General features: G+C 53.0%; 6 protein-coding genes across 6 annotated transcripts; 1 reads left to right on the forward strand and 5 right to left on the reverse strand.

The window, feature by feature from the left end:
- Positions 1-451: 451 nt before the first annotated feature.
- Z520_08300 (uncharacterized protein) lies at positions 452-2,020 on the reverse strand (the record flags this gene model as incomplete). The annotated part of the gene is made up of 1 exon (XM_016778797.1): positions 452-2,020. The coding sequence occupies one exon, from the start codon at positions 2,018-2,020 to the stop codon at positions 452-454; it is 1,569 nt and encodes a 522-aa protein (XP_016630168.1).
- Positions 2,021-2,496: 476 nt separating this feature from the next.
- Z520_08301 (uncharacterized protein) lies at positions 2,497-4,138 on the reverse strand (the record flags this gene model as incomplete). Its single annotated transcript, XM_016778798.1, has 2 exons — positions 2,497-4,070; positions 4,126-4,138. The coding sequence occupies 2 exons, from the start codon at positions 4,136-4,138 to the stop codon at positions 2,497-2,499; spliced, it is 1,587 nt and encodes a 528-aa protein (XP_016630169.1).
- Positions 4,139-5,913: 1,775 nt separating this feature from the next.
- Positions 5,914-7,794, forward strand: Z520_08302 (uncharacterized protein; the record flags this gene model as incomplete). Its single annotated transcript, XM_016778799.1, has 3 exons — positions 5,914-6,140; positions 6,265-7,329; positions 7,404-7,794. The coding sequence occupies 3 exons, from the start codon at positions 5,914-5,916 to the stop codon at positions 7,792-7,794; spliced, it is 1,683 nt and encodes a 560-aa protein (XP_016630170.1).
- Positions 7,795-8,879: 1,085 nt separating this feature from the next.
- On the reverse strand, positions 8,880-11,426 carry Z520_08303 (uncharacterized protein; the record flags this gene model as incomplete). Its single annotated transcript, XM_016778800.1, has 1 exon — positions 8,880-11,426. One exon carries the CDS (start codon positions 11,424-11,426, stop codon positions 8,880-8,882), a length of 2,547 nt encoding a protein of 848 aa, XP_016630171.1.
- Positions 11,427-12,317: 891 nt separating this feature from the next.
- Z520_08304 (uncharacterized protein) lies at positions 12,318-13,481 on the reverse strand (the record flags this gene model as incomplete). The annotated part of the gene is made up of 1 exon (XM_016778801.1): positions 12,318-13,481. One exon carries the CDS (start codon positions 13,479-13,481, stop codon positions 12,318-12,320), a length of 1,164 nt encoding a protein of 387 aa, XP_016630172.1.
- Positions 13,482-13,978: 497 nt separating this feature from the next.
- Z520_08305 (uncharacterized protein) lies at positions 13,979-17,302 on the reverse strand (the record flags this gene model as incomplete). Its single annotated transcript, XM_016778802.1, has 2 exons — positions 13,979-14,215; positions 14,267-17,302. The coding sequence occupies 2 exons, from the start codon at positions 17,300-17,302 to the stop codon at positions 13,979-13,981; spliced, it is 3,273 nt and encodes a 1,090-aa protein (XP_016630173.1).
- Between the last annotated feature and the right edge of the window lie 514 nt (positions 17,303-17,816).

The following is a 17,816-nucleotide window of genomic DNA, read 5'->3' on the forward strand; positions in this document are numbered from 1 at the left end:
ACTCCAAAAGTGGTCGCTCAATGTATGCACGCAGTGGGTTTTCTATCATCATCGTCGCGATTAGGACCGGACTCAGAAACGCGAAGGCTGTCTAGAACACATCAATCAGACATTTCTGACACATTGCTACCTTAACCCTCGCCTTTTCTGCCCCCTGATTCTAGGCACTCTTCCTCCCCCAAGCACACCGTGATTCCCATCTCCTCCGTCACTCATGCTCTTCCAAGCCCTAATTAATACCAGAGGCTAGTCGCGATCCCCGAGATGACTTCTTGAGGGCGAGTTGAGGTGTTTACCTTGACGAGCTAGACAATGTTGGGCCGACTCAGGACTCCTCGTGTTCCCGCTCAGGAGGTTCCGAGCGAGGCAACTGCTGTTGTGCAGAATCCTCAAACATATGGATTCCCTACATCCCAGTATCACCAGTCCACCGGCTTTGATGTCCAACTTCCTACTTGCGTAGCAGTGGCTGTTGAGGGACTGCCTCGTCTTGGTCATCAAGCCCAACATCTCGATCAATACAGCCTTCAATGATTGCTCGCATGGTATTCATGGTAGACGATTTTGGGATGCTTGGTATCATCGATGCTTTCTCACCCTCCAGACCTCCCGCACTATTAGTTTTGAGGCTGCTAGCCCAAGAAGCAGACTCAAAGGTGGTTTCAGAACGCGAACCTGATACCCGGGTACTTGAATCTGTCTCTTCACTAGACTCAGCGTGTTTGCGCAACCAGGAGAAAGTCGGACTGTGGGTAAGACTCCTTAGGTAGCTGCCTGCTCGTGGCTGCATCATGGCTTTCGTCCGAGTGGGACATTCCATAAGATAGTGGGCGAAACTCTTCAAACTCGAGTTCCGCAGCGGAACGGCCGGTGCATCCTGCGCTTCAGGATTGAGAATATTGCCGTCGATGTTGCTGGACAGTTGCTCGAACCCACAAAACATGGATCCACTCGTTTCTCCTATCCGAGGTGACCCTTTCCAGCGGAAAGGATTCTTTGAGCTAGATCCCATAGAGCTTGACGAGCATTCTGAAACCGTTCGTATGTCACCACAGTGGTCTGAGACGGCCATCAGTGACCTCGGGGCCACGCGCAAGGACATCGAGAGACTCGCGAGGCTTTGGAGCTTGGATAGGCCCTTGGCACCAATTTTTGCTTTGGCTGGCACTGGAGTGCTATCAGCATCGGCCTCGCGCACCTCGCCTTTGTGTGGATTCGAACACATCAAAGCCCTTCCCCGAGATAGTGCTTGGGGATCGCCATGGAAGCACTGAAGGTCGATTCCACTATCAGTATCCGCATCTTCGAAGCTGGCAACATTGATTTTTTGAAAGGCACGCCCGTATCTCTTGCTTTCGGAAGTTCCAGAATTGGTTTGGTAAAGGTCACCATGGTGGCTGTTTGATTGGGAATTCTCCGTCAACGAGGGCTGTGATCGACCGCTTCGTTGATGTGCTACCATCTCTGGAGAAGCCGCGCTTTTGGCGACTATGGTGTGATGCTCGTCCTCGATGATGATCTCGACGTGGCTTTCCAGAATCCTCCAGTCCTCATCCGGTGTTTCTTGGCTTCGTACTGCCGCCTCTGGCACGCTTGGGTTTGCTGAGAACTCGGAATCGGGATCCTCAATCTCGATCCTCACCTCGCTGTCCCAAATCAGTCCTTCTCCGTTGTCTGAGTTGGCGGTAGGGAAATCCTGGGCAGTGGCACTGATGTCGAGGCTGGACGGCAGGCCCTCGAGTTCTGCTAGTAAGCAGTCCTCGCAGATCTGATTGAGGAATGATTTCTCGACCACGCGGTGGTTCGGGCAGTCTCCCGGCTCAACGAGGATTGCTCGTGGTCTAAACAGCTGGGGAGAGGTGTCTGGGGCCACTGCCATCTCGTTCAGCCATTTGTCCACAGGATATTGTATGTTTTGCGCAAAGCACAGTGTCTGCTCTCTTCGGTAAGTCCGGCACAGGATCTTGTGATTGTAGAAACATCCGCATTCGCGATAACTCCAGATCTCGGTAACGCACATCCTTGCGATCAAGTATATAGGGAAAAAATTTTAGGCTGACAGCGAAGACCTTTAGGTGATGCGCAAACAGGTGTTCCTGTAAGGGAATTGAGCATTCCGAGAGCGTATTTAAAGTCGAGTCACCAGACGCCTTGATCACAGCACGGTGCGGTAGAATCTTGTGAACCCTGTCTGCCAGACCCTTTCAATCTGCCATGTACGAGCTGAGCATGCCAGCGTCGTGCTATTAGCAGATTTTTCGCGCTCGTGTGACGTGCGTTCAGGGACGAACTTGAGTTACTGCCCCCTGGCCTCATGGATTTGCAGAAACACGGCATCGTGCATGTGCATTGGAATCCCGCCTGATACGCGTCTTAGCGTTTTCCCGATGTCTTTGGCTGGGGTAAACACTCTTGTACTTGCTCACACGTGGAAGTCTGCGGCTGTGTTTACGGTCGATGGAACATTTGGGTCCCTTGCTTTTTGTTTTCGCTCAATCATCTGGCCTCCAGCTCCACAAAGTCAATCAGACACTCATGTTCCACCATCTTGGGCATGGTCTCATCGGAGAAAATTTCAAACCGGCTGGTGATACCAGGCGACGTGTCGGCATGTTCTGCAGACGTCGTGTACTTCCGGTACAAGGCAGCCAGTAGAGTAAGCATTTCTGCGTTGGCTAAATGCATTCCGATACACATACGTGCACCACTGGAGAAGGCCCAGAAATATCGATTCCTGAGGTCCGACTCAGGGATCAGAGTGCCGGAATCTGTGAGCCATCTTTCCGGTCTGAAGGCCAGTGGAGAAGGATAGACGCTTTCATCTCTATGCAGACAGTACGGTGACATGCCTACGATGGTGCCTGCAGGGATCTTGTAGCCGTCGATGACTGTGTCGACTGGCGAAGAACGCGGTTCAAACGCAGGCAGCGGTGCGTATAGGCGGAGAGACTCCCGCACGACCGCGTTGAGGTAGGGAAGCTGGGTCAAGTCCTTGGGCTCTGGAAGCCCCTGGCTGTCCACGGAGATGTGCGACAGTTCCTCCCTGAGCTTGTCTTGGTATTTCTTATGCTGAGGGAGCGAAAGTGCCCAGATCATGAACATGAGGGAATCTGAAGTCGTATCAATGCCGGCTAGTAGGTGGTCGGCGCATTCGGACGCTATGTCCAGGTCGGTCAGACCGGCCTCTTCTCGCACTTTGAAGAGGCGGCCAATGACTGTGCTTTCGCCAGCTTTGGCCTGCACAGCAGCCGGCGCATTTTTGAAACTGTAGAATGCCTTCAATGCATGCTGACGGATTCCAGAATATGTGAAAGGCTTCCGCATGGGCATCAGCCCCATCGAAGTCAGCACCCTCTCCAGAAGACCTGTGCGAGTCGTGATCCACTTTGTGTAGGTAGGGAAGTAGATGGCAAACCATGCCAGTCTCCTACGAGCTGGGTTGAGGATGTCTTGAATGAGTTCTCGAGACTGTTTAGATCCTGGCAAAGCAGCCGTTCCTCCATGATCCGGGCCATACACGAATTCGGAAATGGCATCGAAGGAGAAATAGTGCAAGCTTGTAAAGATCTCCCTCCCAAGAGCAGGCTCTCGTTCCAGAAGCGATAGAAAACCCTCAACTTTTCTCTTGACCAGCTGCGCCGCATCAAACCCAAGCACGGTCTGGTTTGCATAAATGTGGCTAATCAGCTTCTTGCGCTCGCGATGGAGCTTGCCAGAAGCGAAAGTGAAGAGGTTCGGCCGACCATAAACGTCAAACATTTGATAAAAAGCAGTCCGCTCGAAGCCACTTCCAGCACCATATATCGTCCGCAGCGCAGAAAGACTATTGAATGAGATCTCGTTAGGTCCGATCCGTACGACAGGGCCGTACTTTTTGTGGAGCTCGTTCACGGTGTGAATAGATTGTGCCTGCCAGGCATCGAAGGCCAACCTGAATCTTGTTGCTGCATACAGCCATGGACCAGGGACATTCCTCAGCTTCGCAGTATGTGAGAAGGAACTGGAGACAGCGAACAGTGTTACAGCAAGCACAATCCAAATTCCAACGGGGATTCCGAGGATAGGGAGCCCTGCACTTCAGCCTCAATAATCTGGGCTCGTACCCGTGAACTTTGGATCACTCACCGTCCGTCAACATCGCTATTGTTCTGTACCGACCCTTTTAGTGAGGAACAAGCTTGACCTTGCAGCCAGAATTAATGAAACCACACTCATCTATGAAGCAGCAGATGAACATTTGGGCAGGAATTAGCTGTTTGATGCGCCAACAAGCTCCAGAGCTAGCGGGTATGTCCGGTGCAGAGACAACTCTGCCAACGCGTGAAGGCAGCGAAATGGTTGTCATTGGCCCAGCTGGCCTTCGGGACGAGCTTAAGGCTGTAGTTTTCTTTTGCATTGCAGTGACATGACCTCAGTCTTTCTTAGTATATGATACTTGTCACAAGTTCGACACTTACTAGTCTGGTCCAGCTGAAGGACGATGCAGACCTAGTGTGGAGAATCCAAAAAAAGCGGCGTTGGGTCTGAAAGAAAGGATTTGAGCGCTCAATGCAAGCCACAATCTGTTATCTCGAATGCTTCGAGTCTCTTCAAAGGTCGAGAACAACGACGCACATGTCCATATCCGCCCCCGGGGGTTAGGGGCGTCCCACGATCTGCAAGGCTGCAGATCTCAACACGGAATGAGGAGGTGATGCGGTCTCAACGCGCGTGAAGAAGCCAGACAAATGCTGACAATTTCTCCTTTCAGTATGGGCACGAACTTTGAGTTCGGAAACCGTGGGGCGGCATAGATACGAGCTAATTCCTCTATGGCCACCGGGACTGTGCCTGAGATAGCGATTCCAGGATCGCTCCTTCGCCGACCAGCCAGTCTGTCTAGGCTGCTCACACGCATCTGCCGACGGTGCTCCAAGGACGAACGGCTTCGATAGTGACTCGTCCAAATTTGTCTCAGCACAGCCATTGCAGCAGAAATCTGCTACCAGCAGCGTGGTCTTGGGCACGTGGCGTTCCGGGTTCTGCAGAAAACGTGGAAAGCACCCGGTGCCAGTGCAGCATCAGCAATCTCTTGGTCGACTCGGATCTCGCTTCGAGAAGAACGGTTTTGGCGTTTCTGGAATCTGCAGCGTCTGGGACGGTGGATTCTCGGGTTCCATGACCCCGACCAACATTCAAAGGGTGGCCTCGATGGCAAACACGGGGCACATCCCGTGCGATGTAGTGCTATCTTAACTTTCCGCGCAGGCCAAGACGGCCGTACACAAGCTGTTTTGAAGGTACCTACCTAGGGAGCAAAGATTGCCTAAGAGGGATCGTATGAGCCGTTCTCGATCGGATCTCTGGAGAGGCTGGGCAGTCGGGAATGCATTCCATCTGCGCTTAAGCCTTATCATAAGGGCGCCGACGCACTTCAGAGCCGTGACAGGACATTATATCCCGCCTGGATCAATTTAGCTGAGGCTAGCAAGAGTGAGCTCAGCGCAGTAGATGTGCAGCGGGAACGGGGCGTGGATGGCGGGTGGCGGCCAAGACGCCAGAAAAGAGTCTGACACCTCGCCTTCGACTTCCCACTTCCATGCTTCGTTATCAACAACCACTGACAGGCAAGGATTTGGTCTCGATCCTTACCCACCCTGCCACCTCAGGCAGTCAGCTCGAAGCCTCATCCCTGGAACGCTACCATGATGCCAATGCTTCCACTACCACCTCAGATGATCCTGTCGACTTAAATGTATATAAAGAGGGTCGTCCAGACCCCGTTCCCCGGCCATGTGCCTTCTCGTTCTTTCTCCCCCCATCTCTTCTGGCTTGTTCCTACAACTAGTGGCCATCGCCTTGTTACAAGGCCTTCCTTGAACCTTTGCCAACCGGAAGGTACAGCTAAGGGTGGGAGAGTCCCTTGACGTCGACATGGCGGGCAACGTCGAGTACGACCCTGAAAAGGGCATTGAACCGGTCACGAGCCGAGGTGCCGTCGATGAGAAAGGCCGCAAAGCCTCTATAACAGGACGGAAGTCGTCTGTCGCCGAGTCCATCATCGCGGCAGACCTGCTTGATGAACGATATGAGACCACTCACCGTGGTCTGAAGAGCAGACATGCTCAAATGATCGCCCTAGGCGGAACTATTGGTACTGGGTATGTTGGATTCTTGATAGTTCTTAGCAATCGTTCTCGCAAAGAGTCGTTATCACCAGAGCCTGTCACCTTACCTAAACGTTTCCCTCTAGACGGGGCACGGGCTGACCCATTCTCCCAATAGTCTCTTCGTTGGTTCCGGTCAGACGCTTGCTCTCGGTGGTCCCGCCTTCATATTGGCAGCCTACGTGCTCATGACCTTCCTGGTATATTGCGTCGTGACTGCCATCACCGAGGTAGCCGCCTACCTGCCCGTCCACGGCGGGACCATGTCTTACTATGGGTACCGATATGTTTCTCGCTCTATGGGCTTTGCTTTGGGTTATCTCTACTGGTATGCCCTGGGCATTCTTGTCCCCTACGAAATCACCGCAGCCGGTCTCGTCATCGACTACTGGCCCAACAACGTCAATATCGCCGTCTGGATGACAATTATGCTGGTTGTCATCATCGGTCTGAACTTCCTCCCGGTCAGATTCTATGGCGAGACGGAGTTCTGGTTCGCCGGGACAAAGGTCATCTTGATGACTGGCCTCCTCATCCTCAGCTTCATCCTCTTTTGGGGCGGCGGACCTACCCATGATCGTCTAGGATTCAGGTACTGGAACGATCCGGGCGCAGCACATCCTTATATCGTCGGAGGCAACACAGGTCGCTTTATCTCCTTCTGGGAAACTGTCGTCCTGTCCGTCTTCCCTTTCACCTTTGCTCCGGAACTCCTGGTGGTGACGGGTGGAGAAATGGAATCACCACGGCGGAACCTACCTCTTGCCTCCAAGCGCTACTTTTACCGCCTGGTTATCTTCTACGTTCTCAGCGTCCTGGCGATCGGCGTGACCTGCCCCAGCAACGATCCACGCCTGACCAACGGCGGAGCTGGTGCAAAATCTTCACCTTTCGTCGTCGCCGTCGCCAATGCCGGAATCCACACTCTCCCATCCATCGTCAACGCCGTGATCCTTATCTCGGCCTGGTCGTCTGGCAACTCCTTCCTCTACATCTCTTCTCGCGCGCTTTATTCGCTTGCCGTCCAAGGTTCCGCTCCCCGAATCTTCAAGGCATGCAATCGCTGGGGCGTTCCCTACATGGCGGTGGGCTGTTCCTCCCTATTTTGTGGTCTTGCATACCTCAACGTCGCTTCCTCTGGTTCTACGGTGTTTAACTGGTTCGTGAACCTAACGAACACATGGTAAGCTCCCTGAACTGATTGCGCATATATTATGTGTAAAATAATACGGTAGCAATTACTAACTACACTACTAGGGGCATGATTTCATGGGTTTGCTGTATGATCATCTATATACGCTTCCGAAAGGCCTGCAAGGCGCAAGGAATCCAACCCATCTACCGCAACTGGATTCAACCCTATGGCGCCTGGATCGCGATGGTCGCATTCACCATCCTCTGCCTTATCAACGGCTTTACCGTCTTCTTCCCCAGCAAATGGTCGGCCTCTTCATTCTTGACCGCCTACATAGGAATCCCCATCTTCGTTGTCATGTACGTCGGGCATCGCATCGTGTTCTGGCGGGATAGGTGGAGCTGGGATCCGATGGAGGTGGACATGAAGACGGGCTTGCAGGAGGTCATTGATGCGGAGAGACCACTCAAGAAGAGGAAAGGTCTTGCAAGGATTTGCATGATCATCGAATAGAGCTCTGTAAAAGGGTTGACGGAAAATGAAACCGCATTTACCACCTGTAGGTGATTTATACGAGTCAGCTGACTGACCTGAGAGTTCGTTTACGGTCTTGTCGCGTTCCTCCAGAAATGCGCTTGTCTTTCGCAGCCAGATGTGTCGACTTGAATCGTAAAGCGTGATCCATGAGCACTATACCGTATTGGAAATGATCTCATTCCAGAGGTCTGTCTTGTCAGCCTACTGGGATTTCCCGGACCTCCTTGTAGATACGTACGCAGCCTCGCGGACTATCACTCAGCGAATGCCGCTCCAACCTGAGGTTTGACTGGGCCATTCGCGGAGTGTCATTAAGCACTCCCTGAGGATTCACTGAGTGTCCTGGCAATAACCGAGGGGCGTATTGTAGCCCGTAGCGGTCGCTTTTCGTAGCTGCCTCTCGCCTACCTAGGTAGGTATATAGGAAGATGGAGCGGGAAACTCTAATATAAACGGCGATAGTGGATATTGTGTATCGTATCGTGTCGTCTTGCTGCATGTGCCGGAACTTTCCCCTCCCTCATCCCCCAGCAACAAGTTCAACGGAGGCAGACATGCATACATACCTACCTACCTAGCGGTATCTTCACCGAACCTCAAGCTTACTCCCCTGGGCTTCTGCTGTGGCAGAAGATATAATATACTGGAATCAGCCTCTTCTTTGTCCAACACCCAAGAGTCAAGACACGCGGCGGGAAGGAAGACACGGGTCTTGGTCTGACAGTTCCATCTCACGCTTCCTATCGCTATAGTATTTCTTCGTCGACCTAATCAGTGCATATATGAAACATTCCATTGCTATGTCTCGTCATCCTATCAACATGATCCATTCCTTGGGGTATATATAAAAGAGTTCATCATCCCGCTCAAATGTAGGTACGCTAGAAACCAGAACGACCAGTACCGACATGTGAAAGCACCAATTTTCCCTTTCAAAATCTGCCAACCCAATATTACCATTTCAGGTTCATCGTCGAATAAGGTCAAGGTGAGGAGTTGTTGAAACAAATATAGACCTGTCTTCGAGACAGGTGACACCATGCTCATCGTGCGCTATGCCCTCACGCATCAACACCCAACCCAACCTCTTTGCCCACCACGGCCGCCAGCCCACCAAATCCTTCCTTCTTCAATCTCTCAATAAGAATGAGACTCTTCTCCCGCTTCTTTGCCTTGATCTGGCTTTCCAATTCGGCCACCTGGCTTGCCAGCATCTTGCGACTGTCGTCCAGGTTCAAAGCAATGAACTCTTCCTCGTACCTTTTGAGTTTGACCAGTTGCGTTTCCAATTCTCTAATGGACGCGTCCAGTGCGGCGGTCGGAGCTTTTGTCTCATTCGAGCTCGCAGTAAGCTTTGTAGGAGACGCTGTCGGGACAGAAGATGGCGGGGTGCTGAAACTGCCGTTGGAGTGGTGCTGCGGGAGGTACAAGCCATTGGTAGCAGGAGGATGCCCAAGCATAGGTGGAAGGGTATTGTTCTGAATGTTGGAAGTTATGCGGCTCGAGCTGATTGCCGCCGAGGCCAGGGACACTATTCCCGGCGAGCTACTCACTCGCGAATGCCTCTCGTCGGTAGGACTGACCATGAAGTCGGGGCCATCGGGGAATGTCTTCATACTCGGCAACAGCGTAGGCAGCGTCCCATTGACGCTTCCAAAAGGGCCGTCCATCAAGAACTCAGAACTTTCCCTTGACAATGCCAGCCTGGTCCCAGAGAAGTCCGGCTCGGGTGTTGGCAACTCCATTTTCCTCAGCGGGGTCGCTGGGCCGGGATCTGCCGAGGAAGATATTGCCCGCTTCTTGCCCGTAATTTGTGCCACACCAGGCAAAGGTCCAACCCCCGAGCCATTGTGGCTGGAATCTCGTCGATTTCCACGCTTTTGATCAAACACATTGTCTGCGAAGCCCATCACCTTACCACGAGGGTCGGCGGCTTTCACTCTTCTTTTGCTGGCAGGCTTTTCACTTTTGACGTACGCTGTTGCGAAATGGCAGCATCGACAGTTGCAGGTTTCTGTGCATTTGGGACAAGTCCACATTCCCTTGTGTCGTATAACTTCCGAGGGATACTCATCAAAATGTCGGAATAAGCCTCGATAACAGAAAAAGGCGGTGCACTTGTCGCAACGACGCCCTTTCCATTCATGATGGTCGATCCGGCAGAGGTGGCAGAGTCTGCTTGTTGTTGATGTTTTGGCCCGCATCAGATCATTGACCGCCGTCCCCAGGGTCTTGCGCTTGTCGAGCGTGCGCGGTTCTTCTGGTTGGAATCCTAGAATCTCTCGGGCTCGGTTAAGAACCCTTGTACATTGCTCTGCTGGCACCAGCTCTGCCCATGCATATGATTGGGAATGTTCGCAAGAACGGCCACTGAGATAACAGAGCAGACAGAGATCGAAATCAGCGCATTGGGTGCATCGCACGTGGCGATTCCAGATGGCCGTACTGCAAAAGTTGCAGGTTGCAATTGTCCCTTGCTGTATAGGCACCAGAGTGACTGGCGTGACAGGATGAGATTCAATGGACTCGTCATGAACCATTTGCCGAAACAAGCGTGAGAGTAGAGGGAGATCTGGAGGCAGTGGTAGTGGGGAACTCCTCATGGTCTGGTTGTCCGGAAGCAGAGATAACATAGCGTATGCCAATGAGAGGCTGGTTCGAGCAACATCGGGATGGCAGAGGCGATTGAAGGGGGCTTGGACGTATTCAAACCCTACCTCAAGTGATAGAGGATGAAGGATATTCCAGACAACCTTGGCCGAAAGCGTTGCAGGATTCCACACCTGGTGGGCTGTGGCAGGAGGGAACACAACGAGATCGCCAACTCGTTGATCATAGGCATATAGGGGGAAGTCCGCTTTCAGAAGCTCCTCCGATCCCAGATTTAGCCAGTCTAGATGAGGTGAAGCGCCACGGGCGGACAAGAAGGCGTCATATTTCTTCTGCGAGTCGAAGTCCGTGCCGATGCACACCACCGGACGATCGTCCGACTCGACGAGCAAGTTTAACGCGACTGTGCTTGAAAAGCATCGGTGGAATCCTGAACTGCTCCCTTCGCTGCCAACGTAGGCCATCATGACTTCACTCCTCGCACACTGTGGTAGCCACTGGAAAAGGTCCAACCGCCCACCCCATTGGACCTCTGTGGGCAAGATCCTGCGACATTGTTCGAGCCATTCTTGGGGACATTGCAAGTCCCTGGCATAGAGGTTCTGGAATTCGGGGAAAGATTGCCTCGCGCTGTCGGCAAATTTCTTGAGGGTGAAAGACAGATCCCGACCGGTGCTGCAATTTCGGATGGGGATGTTCTTTTTGGTGCTCAGCTCGATCAGCCTCTCGATGCCGAAACCTGGCTGGTGCCCAGTGTGAGGACCCGAGGCCGGCCAGGTATCGAGTTTGTCGAATTCAGCAATGACAAAAGGCTGGCCTAGCTGGAGGCGTTTGGTAAGCCACTCGGAGAAAGGTAGAGGGTTCCCGTCTGGGTCTTTCTCTTCCTGAAGAGCGAGGATGCTGAAGCGGGGAAACTCGACGAAGGGCTTCCCCAGGCGCAGCAGCTGCTGGGCAGAGCTATCTGGAGGGACGGTCAACGAAGGAGTTTGTGGAATCATGCCGGTGCCAGTGAAAAAGTGACAGCACTAAGTCATTGCGAGAGGTTCCCAGAAGACGGGCGCAAAGGAGTCCAGTAGGGTTTTGTGGGATTATGCGGCTGTCCAGGAGACTTGGTGGGCGAGGGTCATCTTGATATCCGATCTTCTGTAGGCACAACGATGGCCGTCGACAGATGTACGTAAAGGAAGCTGCAAGGGAGGAGTCGTGGAGGAACGAAACTGGAAAAGATGAGATGGATGCGGCTGGAAGAGCAGCCGGAGAAGGAGGAGGAGAGAAGAAAGTGCGGAGGGGCAAGAGGCGCTTTACCAGATGGCCGCTAGCTCCGCCTAGGGTATAGCGGATGGCGACTTCCGCGGGGGTCAATACGAATCATTGGCGCCCAGTCCGGGCCTAAAGGGCGACAGAGGCCCCAGGTTTCCTCGTGCTAATGCCCCTTAGGCACCCATTAGGGGCACCCGGAGACGAGTTCGCATATGTGGGTTTAGGCTCTTTAGGCTCTTTTCCCTCCACACTCGCTCATCCGCACCTGGAGTAAGTGTTGCCATCTGGATCTTCGCCTTTCCTCACCTCCTGATCCACAACTCCTCGACGAGACAACACACACCGAATACCAAGGTAGGCAGGTCAAAGACACCGTATCCGCGATGATCTCTGCCTTGGCCTCGATCTCAATGTCCAATGTTCAGCCACTTGCCCCAACAAAATCCTTCGTGCCTACCTAATATGGCACATCCTTATCTCATCCCAAAGTCACATCTCGAAACTCCGCTCCCATTTCGGGTTGGTGAGCGACACAGGCCAACAGCCACCTTCGTAAGAAAGAGCCCGTCTACGGTCCTCTCCCACACCGACTGCTCAACTTGCTTTTGGCGGCGCACCCTTGATTACTACTACTTGCTTAACGACCAATCCGTCACAGTCCCCTTCATGCACACCGTCCCGTCGTTACTCACCACCTTTGTCTCCGCCTCTTTCTTGTCCACCGCCTCCTGATTCATCATCACCCGGTAGGGCTCCCTGCCATATACGGGGCTCGTGGCCCGGTACTCAATCATCTGCGGATAGTATACAACTTCATCGTCCTGCATTGACCCCTCGCCCACCCCTCGAAAGACACTGGCCTCATCTCGCCATAGGTCCAACATGGCAATCAGATTCATCGGACCATGGACCACCACATTCCTGTGGCCCTCGACCTCCGTCGCCCAGGGCTTGTCGTAGTGGATCCTGTGCGCGTTGAACGTCAACGCCGAGAATCGGAACAGTGTTGCTTCGTCGCGGCTGTATTCCCGCCATAGTTTCCCCTCGACGCTCTTGTCAAGTTCCGCCGGCGACAATTCCTTCGGCTTGGGAACCAGTGGAGCAGTCTTGGAAGGGTCGAGAGCGACCCGAAAGACCCAGTTCCTCCGGTCCAGGACACACAGCTCATCTTTCCCATTCCGGAATTCCTTCTCCACGCCGACGACCAGCATACTCTCCCCAGTCTTGCCAATAACTTTGGGCTCGCAGCTCAATACCCTAGTGACCTCGGTGACGGTGTCGCCGACCACCAAGAGTGCCTGTCTGATTGAGTTGGGATCGGCGCCGGGCCAATGACACGATCCGCCCGCCCACATGCGTCTTGTGAAAGGTGCGTCGGGGTTGAAACTCGCGTCCGTGCCATCGAGTCCCAGTATGCCAGGTAATTGAGCTGGTGTAAAGTAGCATAGATGATAGGCCGGTGGTATTGGCGTGCCCTGGACAGGCTCTGCCTCCTCGAGCGTCTTGGTCGACGACGAAACGGAGCTGCTAGTAGGCCATAGATATGGTCGATTCAAAGTCAATGAGAAGAGGCGGATCTGATTTGCGTCCAGCAGCTGACGGCGCACGAACGTCTGGCCCTTGGAGAACTTGGACAGAAAGGCATCCGCTATCGCCTTCGGGTCGGTCGGTGGCGAGCTCAGTCTCGTAGAAGACGAAGAGAAGCTCCGCGATGTTGTGGTTCCGAGTCGAGCACCATAGCTTGTGGCTGCTTGAGCGATGCAGCGAGAACAGGGGCGAAATAGTACAGTCATTGTTCTCCTGGAGATTGATGAAAAACGCGGTCAGTGTCCAAGCTTCAACACCAGCACTTGTTCACGTCGTGCTCTGAGGAGAAGTGTTTCTTAAATCGTCAGGAGCGGAAGGTGATCAGGTAGGTGGACGGGGACTTGGTCAGTCTCCCCGCATAATGACCGTCTCCGAGATCGGGCACCCGTTTGTCGGTCTCATACCCTTGTTTTCGAGATGCACGGTTCCGAGATTGGCCGGCCCTCGTAACCCCAGGGGAATCATATTTTCGACCACAACCCAGTAAAAGACCCGGACAGACAGGCTGATATCATGCAGGGCTCGTGGAAGGCCTTCAGGTTTTTGTCATATTAATGTATATATGTATATCGGTTGTTTACAGCCCCTGTGACCCTCACCCCGCCAACTCATCCACATAATGTTACCTGGGACGCCGGGAGATGCAAGATTCCATACCAACCACACAACGGGAAAGTCGTAAGATGACCCCTCAATACTACTGTTACCTCTTTTCGACGAGTAGGAAATGCATAGCACCATATGCGATGATGATGAATGCTCCTGCAAAGACGCCCAGGCCAATGACATCGTTCCACAATGCCAGATTGTCGAAGCCAAAGGCGCTGAGAATGCTGGCTCCTGGTACCTCGATGTCAAGGCCATATCGTTGATCTTTGAGACGCAGTTTGGCTACCTCGTTCACGATGAGGGCCTCGTATCCGTAGTGGAAGATGGACAACTTTGTTGATGGTCAGCACGAGTTTCTAAGAGAAGGATTGGCGACGCTTACCATTTGTAACCACTGGGCTGCTGCTTGGACAGTATCGTGGTTGAGATTGAGGAGTAAGCCAGCAAACAATAAGCTGAACAACATGACCAAGCTACCAATCAAATTGGCAACAGCGGGATCTTTAAAGATGATACCAATCGTCAGACAGATAGCTGCAGCGGCCAAGTTGAACAGAACCAATATTAGTATGAAGGTAAAGAAGACACCCCATTTTGGGAGCAAGCCCGACATTGGATAAATGATGATGCCCATGATGATAGGTGGGATAAGCCGGAGCGGTACAATGTCGAATATGAGCTTCGCAGCATAGTAAGTAATCGGAGAGTAGTATCCGTTGGCACGTTCTCGGACAAAGATCAGCCGCTCTGCGCTGAAGACACTCAAACTGGTCAGCGCGCTGAAACCGAACAGTGCCAATAGGAAGAAGAAGAGGCCAAGTCGATTTTGGAATCCGCCAATGTCGTCAGTAACGCCATAAAAGAGCCACCCTGACAATACCGCCAACAGAATAGCAACAGCATAGTGAGTCAACATGAGAATCGGGTTGCGATACAGGTTTCGCCAGGTCCGTCTGGACAGGATCAAAAACTGGCGTGGGAGGCTGACACGTCGGAAGCCTTTAATCGAGCCTGTAACGGGTTCAGTTACAGCTTCTCCGCCACCGTGGCCGTTTGCCGCAGACGCGGCTTGGATTGAAGCTGTGATTTCATCGTGAATTGTCTGAGCCACATCAGAGTTCTTAAAACTCGTCACCAGAATGTCCAGATCAGTGTTGGCGTCTGGTGGTATGTCGTCAGGGTCCTCCAGAAGGGGTGCAGGGTTTGACCCATCTCTCTTCGACATTTGTAACCAGCTCCGCATGCTGCCAGTCGCTCTCCCCATCACTGTATCCTCGTCATCGGTCTTTGGCGTGGGCGGAGTTTCGCTCCCAGCGGTCTTCTTCCGAGTGAACAGTTGTCGGTCCTGCTTTTGCTTCAGGGAAATTCTCCTCTTGGGTTTTCCCCGCGCCGGGGCTTCACGTGGGCTCTCCACGCTCACGTTGGAAACACTTGCAATGGATTTGACGGCGCGCGTACTGCTTGACTCCGTCCCCGGACCGTCTCGGTCGAGCAGATCTTTCGGCACATCCTCAAATATGGGCGAATGTGGAAGACTGGCGTGCATTGTCAGGTCCACGAGATAGTCTGCAATATTGAAACCTGGCGGACAGGAATAGCCAATGTGGTCAAAGTATGATTGACAACTCGAAAAGGGACCAGAATAGACAGTTTGCCCTTTGGCAAGGAGGATGAGCTGGTCAAATAGTGCGACAATGTTCGAGCGAGGTTGATGAATAGTGAAGATGACGGTCCGGTTGTATGTCTTGGCCAGGGTGACCAGACATTCAACTACATTAAAAGCGTTGAAGGCGTCGAGCCCACTGGTTGGCTCATCGAGAAAGAGAATGCTTGGGCTAGTCACGAGCTCGCAAGCGATACCTACCCGTCGCTTTTCGCCGCCGGAGATGCCACGACCATTTCCTTCCTCTGAGCCAATGACTTGGTCTTTGATGTGGTAGATTCCGAGTTGCTGCATGACCTCAATGACTCGTTGCTCCTTGACAGAAATGCCCATATCAGCGGGCAGTCTCAGGAGAGCGCTGGTGAGAATGGTCTCGTGAACGGTCAGAGTTGGCAGAAGAGTGTCCTCTTGGTCGACGTAGCCCACTACGTTTCGGTACTCTCCATCGAGAATCTTCTCACCGTTGACATACATATGGCCCAAGACTGTTCCACGCTTGTTCTTGCGCGCGAGAATGTCGAGAAATGTAGATTTGCCTGCGCCGGACGCACCCATGATGGCCGTGATTTGGCCTGGGTGGGCAATGCCAGAAATACCAGAGAGGATCTCTTTTCCCTTCAGACCATAAGAGACGTTTTCAAATTGCAAAGCCATCGGCGTGTGGTTGATCATTGACATCGAGGCGTCGTTTTCACCGTTTTCGCTCAGTCGAATGGCACCCCATCGCTTGAGCGCCGCCCTTCTCGACAGGTACCACGAGATGAGTGTAATGGCAACGACCAAGAGGGCGCACCCAGCTATGATTCCAGCTATCAAAGGCGTGTTGATCTCTTTAATGGGTCTCTCATACCCAGGCACATCCGTCTCATACAGGCATTCACCTGCCCGGCATTGAAGCGATATGTATTCGTCGCCAAATATCATAGATATCAGGTTGTTCATGGCCGGTTCCTCGAACCTACTACCGTCCTTGGAGCTACCGCCATAGGTGTGCTGCGAGTAAAACGAAGCTGGGCCCTTGATCTCTTCGGTCAGGAACTCGTCAATGTTGACAGAGCCATCCTCACCACACAAGAACCGGTCGGGTATGCAAGAGCATTTTATATTTTGGCATTGATATTTCGTGGTATTGCGGACGTTCGTATCCTGATATGTTGAAGTGCAGTTATCGAGCGCACAGTAAAACGATTCCTTTTGGTCGACCCAAAATTGGAAGTTGCAGGTAGCATCTTCGGCGTTACAGGAGAAGGTAACCTCTGGTATCCGAGGATCGATCTGGTCCAGGATAGCCTTGTTGGTGACATTGCATATCTGGTAGTTTTCGAACACCAAAGCACCCTTTTGATAGCAGACGCCACCCTGGGCCCCAGGCATCAGCGCATTGCATGCGTCGTTGGATTTGCACACGTTGCAGTTGATGCCTTCCCATCCATCTTTGCAGTCACACTTATCGCCTCTTCTTGGTGATCGATTCTTGCCGTCGGCCAAGGAACCACACAGTGGCTCCGCGCAGTCGTCACCTCCGAAGCCCGGAGGACAGACGCATTTCCCGTTGACATTGCCGCAGCTCGCAAATTGTAGGCACTTGAACTCGTCGTAGTGGCAATCGAAGCATCTAGGGCATGGTGGGCACCCGTCGACCAGATCGAGGAAGGGATCTTGCATCAATGCCCGCGAAGTGTCATTGAGATAGGCGCTCGCGAGCAATGTCGGGGCGACGAGTAAAAGTGCTGCAGCAACGCCATGGAGGTTCATTGAGAATAGACCGGGCGATATCGTCCGCTTTGCAGATGCGGAGGTGAGAGATGGTGTGGCTGGCGCCTGTAGACGGAAGCTTGCCAGTCAACCGGGCAGAAAGGTCCAGAGAGGAGAAAAGGTGGAGAGGAAGGCTATGATTCGTGATTGTGGATGGAAGAACGATAGGAGGAGCATGCGACAAAGAGTGAGGAACAGAAGTAGAAAGATATCACACCATTGCAATTGGAGTGGGAGGCGATGAATGCTGGAGCACAACACAAGTTGCAACAACGCAGCACGAGGTACGATAATACCACCGGCGGCAGGTTCCTGTACGGGCGGGGACGGCACCCAGACGCGGACACCTGGTGATAATTAACTGAGATCGGCCTTCGCCCGCAGTTTCATGCGCCGGGCTGCATCCAGTTAGAGCCTTAGAGGGTGCACTCTCCGCTTGCACCCAATCGTTACAGCTCCCGGCAGTTGCTCGTGGCAGCCTAGTTCCTACAGGGAGTAGCCTCCGGTCTGGGGT

The sequence above is a fragment of the Fonsecaea multimorphosa genome, assembly GCF_000836435.1.
Source record: "Fonsecaea multimorphosa CBS 102226 unplaced genomic scaffold supercont1.18, whole genome shotgun sequence".
Classification (NCBI taxonomy): Eukaryota; Fungi; Ascomycota; class Eurotiomycetes; order Chaetothyriales; family Herpotrichiellaceae; genus Fonsecaea; species Fonsecaea multimorphosa.